The sequence below is a fragment of the Lampris incognitus genome, chromosome 8 (assembly GCF_029633865.1).
Source record: "Lampris incognitus isolate fLamInc1 chromosome 8, fLamInc1.hap2, whole genome shotgun sequence".
In the NCBI taxonomy this organism is placed as follows: Eukaryota; Metazoa; Chordata; class Actinopteri; order Lampriformes; family Lampridae; genus Lampris; species Lampris incognitus.
This window is the reverse complement of record NC_079218.1, coordinates 60,835,030-60,847,088: the sequence shown is the minus strand read 5'-3', so window position 1 is coordinate 60,847,088 and position 12,059 is coordinate 60,835,030. Positions and strand designations below refer to the sequence as shown.

Sequence of the window (12,059 nt, the reverse complement as noted above, 5' to 3'; positions counted from 1 at the left end):
CGTGTTATATCTTATTTTATTATACAGCAAAGTTTATGATATATCATAATGCACTATATAAGTTGTCATATAGGAGGCTTGGCGGGAGCTTGAGCGGTTCGCTCTATAGAGTTCCCCATACAAACACTGAAGGTGTGGATTTGTTTTGGAGGGGTACTGTGTTCACCTTGTTGTCGGGGGGGGGGGGGGTATATCAGACTTGTTCATGTATCGGACTCAATCTGCTAGGCGTCTGTTTTACCTTTCACTTGCTGTTATGTTGCTTCTTATAGGTTTCAGATATCTCATATTGTGTGAATCAGAAAAAATAAACACTGCACGCCTCAAAGAGCTGACGGATGAGATACTGGAGTTAGATAGGTGATATAGTCATCTGCCCTCTGCAGACACAATGAAAACAAATCTTATATCATCACAGGCTGAGTTTGATCTCCTCTCAACGTGGCAGGCTGAATACCTCATTTGAGATTTGAGATACTTCATTGATCCCCGTGGGGAAATTACACTCTGCATTTAATCCATCCTAGCTGTGTAGCTAGGAGCAGTGGGCAACACGGGTGCTATGAACATGGGGAACAAGCTGGACGGATACTCGCTCATCAGTTGCGACCAAGAACTGCCAATCAAGCCATTCCTTTTATTTATTATTCCATTTTTTTTGTTTTTTGGTGAGTGATATATGCAAGTACTAGAAGCTGCAGAAAACCAGAGTCTAATTCCTCATATGCATAAGCATACTTGGCCAATAAAGTTGATTCTGTTTCTGATTCTGATGTAAGAGCTAAACAGGTTGTAGTGCAACCTGTTTAACTTTGGTATAATTCTGGACTTCATGAACACTTAAATTACAGCTAGGAAGATTTTTTTCTTCTTAGCATTTGGTGAAATTGTCCAGTGTTCTGTTCTGTTATTTCCTGAAGAAAGTTTGCAGATAATGTATATGTCCACATTTTAGTTTACAGCCAACGGCAGACCTTGATTCCCTGAGGAGATATCTAACAAAGTTGTTGCCTGTTTTCTCTAGGAATTTTCTGATGCTCTCTTTCAGTTTAGATTGTTTAACTTTCCTGATTTTGTCCCAGGTGAGAGCCCCTACCCCGACATGCCCATCAACCGGGAATTCTACTCGGCTCTGAAGAGAGGCTATCGCATGGCCCAACCCCGCCACGCCACAAATGCTATGTAGGAAATATACTAAATTCATTTATGGACTAAAACAATCTTAAGTCAACATCAAAGAAAGGTGAATAAGTTCATCTGGACACAACGTTTATTGACAGATACGTTTCGTCATCATCTAAGTGACCTCTTCAGTCGCACCTGACTGCAGGTGTCCCACACTTACGTATAAACAATACAATGATACAACTATACAACAATACATAACGACTGAAACCAACAATCGGGTTCATATGCAAATATGGGTGTGACCCAAAGGAGTTGAATCAAGTGCAACTGGACTTGGTATATATCCGTGAAGACGTTCCGCCTCTCATCCAAGAGGCTTCCTCAGTTCGTGCCTTTCTGACTAGACCAAGCTAGTCTGACTGGCTGCTGATGAGACTCAGAATCTAGCCTCTAGGAGTCGTCGTCAGAGCTATTGGTATGCGTGGCTCTTTGTGTCCTGATGTTTACCAACGCCCGTCGCTAACAGAGCCATAGATATGAGTGGCTCTTTTGTGTATCGATGTTATGGCCGCGCCCGTCGTTATCGGAGCTATTGATGTGCATGGCTCTCCTGTGCTCCGATGTCCAGCCGGGCCCGTCGCCATTGGAGCTATTGATTTGCATTTGTTTAGCAGCGACGGTCGTTGGGGGTGTTAGTTTCGACTGGATGAGAGGCGAAACGTCTTCACGGATATATACCAAGTCCGGTTGCACTTGATTCAACTCCTTTGGATAGCCATGACCTGGATGAATGAGAACATTCACAGACATGGGTGTGACCATTAACTAGAGTTACAATGGCCATGTGTACTATTCACAGAGGATTTGGGAATGTTTGCAAGCACAGCGTTGTAAGACGGTGACAGATATATTTTTACCCCCCCCCCGTGCCGGAATGGTTGTTTCCTTGCCTCTTTGACTCCCTGTTCAAACCAGCGTTCCTCCCTATTAAGGATGTGCACATCCTCATCCTTGAAAGATTGGCCACTGGCCTGTAGATGGTGTAGACTGTGGAGTCCTGGCCCGTAGATGGTGTAGACTGTGGAGTCCTGGCCTGTAGATGGTGTAGACTGTGGAGTCCTGGTCTGTAGATGGTGTAGACTGTGGAGTCCTGGCCTGTAGATGGTGTAGACTGTGGAGTCCTGGTCTGTAGATGGTGTAGACTGTGGAGTCCTGGCCTGTAGATGGTGTAGACTGTGGAGTCCTGGCCCATAGATGGTGTAGACTGTGGAGTCCTGGTCTGACATGTTAGCTCTCCTGTGTTGTGTCATCCTCTTGGCCAGCGTCAGTTTAGTTTCCCCGATGTACAAGTCACTGCAACCCTCCTGGCACTTAACAGCTACACTATATTGCTCTGGTTGTGCCGGGGGACCTGATCCTTGGGGTGGACCAACTTCTGGTACAGCGTGTTTTGGGTTTGGAAAGACACTGAGACGTGGTGTTTGGAAAATACGCATCTCAACTGCTCCAACACTATCGCCACATACGGAATCACCACTGGTTTACACTTAGACAGCTGTTGTCCTTCTCCTCTCTTCGATCGGCCGGTGCACTGTTTGGGGTCTTTCTGGCTTTGACAAACGGCCAGTTAAGATAACCACACTTAACCAGGGCCTGTTTAATTGGGATTTCTCCCCTTCCCCGGCCACTGTGTCGGTGGGGACATCGTCAGCGCCGTGGTACAGCGTCCTGATGACACCTAGTTTGTGCTCCAATGAAGGATATGGGAGGTGAGGGGGAGGTGTGACTGGGATGCCCTGCTGAGTTAGTGGGGGTTGGGAGCTCAAACCTATAAAAAAACATATTTAGCTCATTAGCCTGCTCTATTGTTCCTTCAATAGTAGCGCCTGTTCATTTGTACCCAGTTATACTCCTGATGCCCATCCCAGCTTTCTAGAGCTGCTTGTCTGCAATTTCCCCTCTAATTTACCTCTGTATTCCTAGCCGTCCCTAGCTTTTTTTTTTCCAGTTCCTTCTCTACCGCCCTAGCCTTATCAGTGTCTCCTGACATGAAAGCCCTCTTCTTCTTGTTCAACAGGGCTTTAATTTCCCCATTGATCCAGGGCTTGTTGTTGGAGAAGCATCATACCTTCCTGGTGGGTGCAATGCTCTCTTCACAGAACTTGATATAGTCTGTAATGCAGTGTGTTAGACCGTCAATGTCCTCACCAGGCACCTCCATGAATAATTCCCAATCAGTTGTCCTGTAACACTCCTTCAGTGTGTCCTTTACCTCAGCTGACCACTGTTGGGCCATCCTGGTGGTAACTGGGATCCTTCTGATGACAGGCTTGGGGTGGGAGTGAGCCTGATCAGGAGTCAAAAGAGGCCATCTATGTGAAGACTCTAATTAACAGTCACGCCTATTTGCATATGAAACTGGACGTTGGTTTGGGTCGTTATACCACTGTATTGTTTATAAGGGTGGGGACACCTGCAGTCAGTTGAGACTGAAGAGGTCACTTAGGTGATGATGACACATTTCTCTCAATAGACGTGTCCAGATGACCTGATTCAACCTTCTTACCTGGATTATTGAGCATGCATAAAGACATCTTAATTCAACACTTTCCACAGCTGGAAGTGAAGTTAAATGTCTTTTTTTTATATTAGTTAGCAATGTATCTAGAGTCAATGTAATCTAGAGGCTTTCTAACTTTGTTTTTATCTGCTAGCTAACTGGCTAACTTGTTCTTTGTTTTTCAGCTATGACATGATGAAGCTTTGCTGGAACGAGAAATGGCAGTCCAGACCTCCCTTCTCCTCTCTGGTCGACTCCACGGGCGACATGCTAACAGACACCAGCAGGAAGGTACATTTGTTTTAGTACTTCCTCTAGAAAGAAGGGAAATATTAAGATTTAGAAGGGAAGGATGATACCCAAGAATCTGATCTTTGAGAAAAAATAATCTGCTACTACTTTCGGCTGCTCCCGTTAGGGGGCGCCACAGCGGATCATCCGTTTCCATTTCTTCCTGTCTTCTGCATCTTCCTCTATCACACCAGCCACCTGCATGTCCTCTCTCACCACATCCATACACCTCCTCTTTGGCCTTCCTCTTCTCCTCTTCCCTGGCAGCTCCATATTCAGCATCCTTCTCCCAATATACCCAGCATCTCTCCTCCACACATGTCCAAACCTTCTCAATCTTGTCTCTCTTCACCGCCAGCACGCTCTTGACATACTCTTCCTTCAGAATTACCCCTACCCAATTTCTCCTCCCATTTGCATCATGGTAGAAGAGTTTGAACCCACCTCCAATGCTCCTGGCTTACTCCCCTTCCACCTGGTCTCTTGCACACACAGTATACCTACCTTTCTTCTCTCCATCATATCAGCCAGCTCTCTCCCTTTACCAGTCATAGTACCAACAGTCAAAGTTCCGACTCTCACCTCCACACTCCCACCCTTCCCCTTCTCCTTCGCTCAACAGTAGCATAGTTTCCACCGACACCCTGCTGGCCAACAGTACTGGTGGCGGTCATTGGTAACCCAGGCATCGACCGATCCGGTATGGAAATCTTATTTATGATCCACATATTTGATTTTACACCGGCTGCCCTTCCTGACGCAACCCTTCCCATTTATCCGGGCTTGGGACCGGCACTAAGGATGTACTGGCTTGTGCATCCTCAGTGGCTGCCCTTCTCTTTTTTTGAAAAAAATTAATAAAAACTCTAAATAGAAAAACTTTTAAAAAGCTCAGAATTCAGAGCCCTGACAAGAGCAGCAACAACGAAGTTAAGAGATAACAGGACTTAACAGGTAAAGGAGGGCTTTAGATGTGTAAGAGAGTTTATAAAGAGTTTATGAAGACATTAGACCAACAATGAAATTCTAGAACCTTCAAATGAGGAGCTGATCGAAATCAAGGTTTGGTTATGTTTGTTTGTCATTGTTTGGACAAAATCAATAAATCAGCACATTTTTTAGAGTTTTCTCTCCATCATTTATTTGGCTTTAAATTTATTTTTCACTTAATTGCAGAAACTTTCTTTTAGGGTGAATGGAGGGATGACCAGTTTGCTGTTCATCAGCCACTGCTGTTGAGGTGTCATTCAGCAGGACTGTGCAATGTACTGGTCAGCAGCCAGTAACCAGCAGTATAAGACTGGTTGTACTGGCCAGCAGCCAGTAACCAGCAGTATAAGACTGGTTGTGAGGGTCAAAGTGGAAGGAAGGAAGGCTTTTCTGGCAAGGCTGTGTGACACGGTTGGAGGTTTGTCCTGACTGGGTTTTATGTTTGTAGCGATACCTCCAGGTGACTCAGAGGTTTCTCAGTGGGGAGCACCCTGCTGTGTTCCGGTCCAAAACCAGTACGGACAGAACCACCGCCCAGACTGGAAACCAGTCCACCGACCCCGGTACAGTATTCACAGCAGGATGGAACAGCTGCACTCCTCTACAACACCTCAGGGCTTTCTCCTGTGGCTGATAAACTGGAGGGTGGCACATCTCATCTAAATGTAGTTGGGTTTTCTTTTTTAACAGCAGCAGCCACTTACCAGATAACAGAGAAAACCTGATCACCCAGAAACATAAAGGCGGACATGAATATATCTGCATGCACATGTGATGCACACATTTTTACACACAGACACAACCTTACACACCAACCTTTTTTAATTTTTTGTACGTGTAAATAACTAAATAAACAAACACACGTGCACACACACATACTGCAGACAACGAATGGCCATTTCATTGCCTTGCCTTGCATTGCTGTGCTGTCTACCCACATACACACATTTTTGTGGCTTTTTTGTTTTTAAAACTTTCTTTTTTATCTGTTGTAATGTTTCATTACTCTTAGCAAGTTGTGAGGTCACTAACAACGCCCTCTCTACAGAAAGCTACACCTCCCAAGCTTTGGCTGACCAATCAAAAGAAGAGTCAGAAGAGGCAGGCCCCTCCACAGCTGCTTACCCCATTCCCATCAGTGACGTCGCCATAGAAACCAGTGGCCAGGTGCTGGACACAGCCACTCAGGAGACAGAAAGGTGGGTTCAGTCAGTGTGTGTGTGTGTGTGGCGTAGGAAGCATTGAAAATGTGGGTGGGACAATATAACGGTGGTCCTCCCCCAGAAAGATGTTACTTCCTGTGTCTGGTGTGGTGTCTGAGGCTGTTATCTGGCTATACTAGCACGAGGAAAATTATGGGTGTATTTTGTAATTTCATCCAGAGGAAGTTGTTGGCCCCAGATCACACACACACACACACACACATATATATATATATATATTAAAAAGCTGAAAGTACAGAAATTGATTCGATGACTAGTTCAGCGCCATAGCCACTCTCATTGTTTATTTAAAGTTGAGGCTTTCTTTACGCTTGCATGCAATTATAATTCCTGTTAAATGAATTTCTTTAATGTTATGAAATCAATGAGTAAAGGAGTAGTAGTACTACTACTTCCTACTACTTCTACTCTTCCTTCATCTGCCCCTTCCTCTGCCTCTTCTCAAGCTACATTTGTCAAGAGGTGGTGGAGTGATTACCTGTTATTGAGAAGTATATATTCTTCCACATTGATCATCATAACAAGTCCTACTGGATGTAAATACAGCTGACTCTGGAGTACCAGGCTGTGGCACTGCAAATTTGGACTACCCAAAGTCCCCAGCAGTGGGCCAAACATTGCCCCTCACAATGCACAATATTAGTCAACTAGCCCATAAGTGGTAAATAGATAGTAGGGAGGGCGACAAACTGACTAGCTGTGACTTGTCGTGCCAGTCTATGTAACGTGCACAGTAAATAAATAGGTAACATCTGGCAAACGGTGCCCTGAATACTCCAACGTTGTCAACTCTCTGCTGGACACGGGCGACTCCTTATTTCCTTCACATAGCGTACATATTATGCACAAGCCAACCTATGCACGTGAGCTGAGCTCTCTTTCACAGCTAATTATCTCTTTTCACAGCTAATTATCTCTTTTCACAGCTAATTATCTCTTTTCACAGCTAATTATCTCTTTTCACAGCTAATTATCTTGAGTGAAATCGAGACAGAAATCAACGCCGTGTTCATGGCAGCTGCGAACAATTTTGTGACCCTGTTTATACGTGGGCCAGCCAGGCTTTTACTTGTCAAAACGGGGAGCCCCTGGCTAGCTAAAGTGAAATGATTGCTACCAGGATGACCTACTTTCCTCCTCTTTGTAAAAACCTCCCCACGTCCATGTTGTCTGAGCGAGCAAACATATAAACCAAGAGATTGTCAGCTGAAGAACAGACCAGTCTACTCAGCAAGGCAGCACGGCGGCGCAGTGGTTAGCGCTGTCGCCTCACAGCAAGAAGGTCCTGGGTTCGAGCCCCGGGGTTGTCCAACCTTGGGGGTCATCTCGGGTCATCCTCCGTGTGGAGTTTTCATGTTCTCCCCGTGTCTGCGTGGGTTTTCTCCAGGTGCTCCGGTTTCCTCCCACAGTGCAATGACATGTAGGTCAGGTGAATCGGCCGGACCACATTGTCCCTAGATGTGTGTGTGTGTGTGTGTGTGTGGGGGGGGGCCTGTGATGGCCTGGCGGCCTGGCCAGGGTGTCTCCCCACCTGCTGCCCAGCGACTGCTGGGATAGGCTCCAGCATTCCCATAACCCTGAGAGCAGCATGAGCAGTTTGGATAATGAATGGATGGATGGATGGATAAGGAATCTGATGAGGAGGATGCCAAGCACTCTCCAGACAACACCGGAACAACCCGGGAACATTATATGGATTTATAAGATATATAAAAAAGAAATGTGATGGGGGCAGGCCAAGCAGTGTCCAGGTGGGGACCACCATCACCATGGAGACCTGGGAGGAGGACAGACTGCAAGTGCACACAAGGGAGACTTGCGTCACATCATTCACACACACAGAAGAAGAGAAAGGAGAAAACGTCATTCAGAGAGAGAAAAGACGTGAGAGAGAAGAGAACAGTTTGCAATAGTCATAATCTATACTCTGTAATCTATACTCTATAATCTCGTCAGCAGAACAATGCTTGGTAAATTCGTTGAAACAGAAACCGACCCTCCATCCAGTCCAGGTTGTGAAGCACTCAACTTAAAGGCAACCAATTGTAAGCTAAGACAAAAAGATGAGTTTTAGGTTTGGATTTAAAGACTCAACAGACTCTGATGGTCTGATGGCAGCAGGCAGGTTATTCCACAACAATGGAGCCCGATAGGAAAAGGCCCTGCTGCCACCAGCTGACTTCTTCTTAACTTTGGGTACACACAGGAGCCCTGGGTTTTGAGAGCGAAGAGCTCGAGATGGCATGTAAGGTTTAATGAGATCAGACAGGTGAGATGGGGGAAGCCCATTTAGGATTTTATAAGTCAGCAGAAGCACCTTGTATTCTGATCTAACATGGATAAGAAGCCAATGAAGGGAGGCAAGAATTGGTGTAATATGGTCAAATGTCCTAGTTTCAGTTAGGATTCTAGCAGCAGCAGCATTCTGAACCATCTGAAGACTTCTAGTACTAGAATGTGGCAGACCTGAGAACAGAACATTACAGTAATCAAGTCTGGATGAAACACATGCATGTATTAGAGTCTCTGCATCAGCCATGGAGAGGAAAGACCGAATTTGAGCCATGTTACGTAAGTGAAGAGAGGCAGTCTTGGTGACTGTAACAATCAAATGAAAACTAGCCACCCTCCTCATCTTTGCACTATTTTGCTAACATTAAGGTTAATGTTAGCTAGTGTTAGCAGTTCTTAACAGTTAGCTAGCTAACTGAACAGCGAGGCTGCTGTCAGTCAGTGTAGAGACTTTGTAACAAAATACAAACATTTAGTTAAATGCCAAGCTTTGATTTTGGGTAAGTTAATTTCCTGAACACTTTATGGTGACAGTGTGACCCACCTTATCTCAGCTACGTGGCATCCGGGCATCAATGACTAGCTAATGACTAGCACTCATGTGTAAACGTGTACGTGCTATGTGAGTATCTGCCTGGGTGCAAGGTAGCAGTGAAAACATGGTATGGAATTTAATTGATCTTGGCATTCTCTCAATAAGCAAAGGGAATGGATTTGTTAACGAAGCACTGACACAAACTGATGCACTGATTTTCATGGTAAAAGTGGGGGAGTCTAAACAAATTTTTTTTTTTAAAAAAAAAAGTCCCACCCTCATCTAATAGCTGCAACACCTGTGTGTGTGTCGGTGTGTGTGTGTGTGTGTGTGTGTGTGTGAGAGAGTGTATGGAAAGCCGAAGTGGTCACACACACCTCAGATGCCTGTTAAGGAAAACACTTGAAGTGAAGACTGAAAGGTAATCATGCTACTTTTCACCTGCTTTTTACATGTTTTCTTTAACAGGCATTTATGACCCCCTTGGCTTGCCATGCATGCATTGTCTTGCATGTGTATGTTTACAGTGGATATAAAAAGTTCACACACCCCTGTTAAAATGGTAGGTTTTGTGATGTAGAAAAATAAATACAAAGATAAATCATGTCAGAGCTTTTCCCACTTTTTAACATATGAAAATAAAGTAAAAAACAATCAGAAACATTTTAGGGAAAAAAGAGAAAAAATGTAATAATCTGATTGCACAAGTGTGCACACCCATAAATTAATACCTTGTTGATGCACCTTTTGATTTTATTGCAGCACTCAAGTCTTTTTTGGGTAAGTGAAATAAACATCAGACATGCTTTGCTACAAGCAGAAACTGCAGGAGCTACTTAAGAAGTTGCAAGTTACTCTTCTTGATGACGTTTCTTTGTGGCAGGGTGGTCAGAGCATTCACATTGCGATGAACCCTTATGCATCCTCAGCAGGTACCTCAGGGTCACAAGCATTTCACCCCTTAGCCTGTATGCCTCGCCTGAGTGGGGCAGCAAAGACCAAATTAGCCTTCACCTGCAGAAGGGTTCCAACTGCGGGCTCTTATCAGCCACAACCATCTTGAGCTGGTCTCAGCTCTCATGGCTATCTCCCCAATGGCTTGCTTCAGTTGTTTGGGTTCCAAACCCATCTTCTGTAGGAAATGGCACACTGATGTTGCCGGGAAACCGTGGCTGCTGACATCGATGGGAAATAAGGTTGCGTACCATCCTTTGACAAGAGCCTCATCGATCAAATTCTGGTACTTGGCTTTCTTCTGTTGGTGAGAGATCACTAGCCTGTCGTCCCCAGGCACTGTGAGTTCGGCTACTAAGATGGTTTTGTGCTCCTGGATAGAAGAACCATTCTGGTTGGAGTGAGGTTACTACCACCTCTTCTGGAAAGACAAGTCTCTTCTTCAGGTCCATTTGCATCTCCCAGTCAGATGCAAAATGGAGCATGTTCTCTTGACAATTGTTCTTGCCCTAGGAGCCCCGTCGCTTTCCCTTTGGAAATTGACAACCTGGGGTGGTAATGCCCAGTGTTTATTGGCTTTGACCCTCTGCAGGTCTGTCCATTTGGCAATTTCTGTGAGGACCTTGTCATGCCTCCACCTGTATTGGCCTTCTCCCAATGCTTTGGGACATCCAGTGAAAATGTGATTCAGGGTGCTAAGGGTTGCTCCACACTGCTTGCAGGATGGGTTATCTTCTTTGCCCCAGATCTTTAGATTGTTTGGAGTTGGCAAGAGGTCATTTACAGCACGCAGGAGGAAGGTCAACTTGCCCTGGTCAGTACCCCAGAGTTCCTTCCAGGATAACGATCATTCGAGTGCCTGGTCCCACTGCATCCACTGTCCCTGGCAGGGAAGCCCTACCGCTTTTGCATTGCCATCTTCTTGCGCTGCCTCTCAGACCCTCTGCACCACGAGTCCTCTCTTGTCTTTGGCATTGGCCTTACTCCATCTTGTAGTTTACAAGTCCTAGCTGTCCTTGACAGACCACCCCAACGATCTCCTGATGTTTCCAGTGCGCTCCTGCTTCCCTCACTGCTTCCACTTCCTGCCACTTAATGGTCTTGTTAGCGTGTCTGACTTTCTCATCCTCAGACAGTAGCAGTGTACTGACTGCTCTTGCCTTGGTGGCTTTGAATTCTTCCACCACTGATGAGACTGGTAAGCGGAGGTTGGCGGTCTTGCTGTACAGGTTGACCGAGCTGAAAGTTGGCGAGATGCCCAGTCATCTTCGCAAGAATTTGCTGCACAGTCTCTCCATTGCTTCCACTTGAGTCATGGGGAAGTCATATAGCAGGAATGGCCATTGCATTCTGGGTATGATGCCATACTGGAAGCACCACAACTTAAACCTTCCAAGCAGCTGGTTGTTGTCAGTTACCTTGAGTCGGATGTTTAGTTGAGCCATGGTGTCTTTGAGTTTGCTGCTGTCCTTCAGGGTGCTGTCATAATTCTTTTCAAGGCATCGGATCCCTTGTTCTTGAATCATTGGAATCTCAGCCCCGTGAATATTGAAGATTCTTTTTGTCAGCTTTCCTTTCAGGATACTTAGGCTCCTAGATTTTCCTGGGTTGAATTGCATCCATGACCCTGTAGCCATCTTCTCCAGTGAGCTTGGGATCCACCGTGTTCCTTGGCTCGATGGAGTCATCACAGTTATTTGTATCATCCATGAATGCTCTGCAGGCCGGATGTCTTATTCCGTCATCCACTTCTGGCCCTCTACATTGCATTCCTCCTGCCTTTAGTAGTAGATTCATGGCAGCCACAAAAACAGGGCCACCGATATTGTGCATCCTGCCATGATGCCCCTCTCAAGCCTCTGCCATTTGGTGGTGAAATTTCCCATGGTGAACCTCATTTTCAGTGAATCCATTTGTGACATCACGAGCTTGACTACTTCTGATGGTACTTGGTACTGCTCCAATGCATTTTTGATCACCTGGTGGGGTAAGAGTCTATCAGCGTTGCATGTCTTGACTTGGCAATATTTTCCTACTCGCCCTTGCCAAAATGTCCTAGAGCTGTCAAACTGCAAAGGCATCTCCT

The 12,059-nt window shown here is 45.5% G+C and overlaps 1 protein-coding gene across 7 annotated transcripts in view; it reads left to right on the top strand.

The window, feature by feature from the left end:
* LOC130116659 (platelet-derived growth factor receptor beta-like) overlaps positions 1 to 12,059 on the top strand; it is a 143,236-nt gene that overhangs the window by 120,972 nt on the left and 10,205 nt on the right. For 4 of the 7 annotated variants that reach the window (XM_056284639.1, XM_056284638.1, XM_056284637.1 and 1 more), the window contains 5 exons: positions 1,083 to 1,182; positions 3,874 to 3,979; positions 5,418 to 5,532; positions 6,018 to 6,168; positions 9,402 to 9,440. In XM_056284639.1, coding sequence (XP_056140614.1) covers positions 1,083 to 1,182; positions 3,874 to 3,979; positions 5,418 to 5,532; positions 6,018 to 6,168; positions 9,402 to 9,440 — 511 coding nt within the window. Of the gene's footprint in view, positions 1 to 1,082; positions 1,183 to 3,873; positions 3,980 to 5,417; positions 5,533 to 6,017; positions 6,169 to 9,401; positions 9,441 to 12,059 lie in introns of those variants that run through there. The other 3 variants (XM_056284641.1, XM_056284640.1, XM_056284643.1) reach the window with 2 other exon arrangements.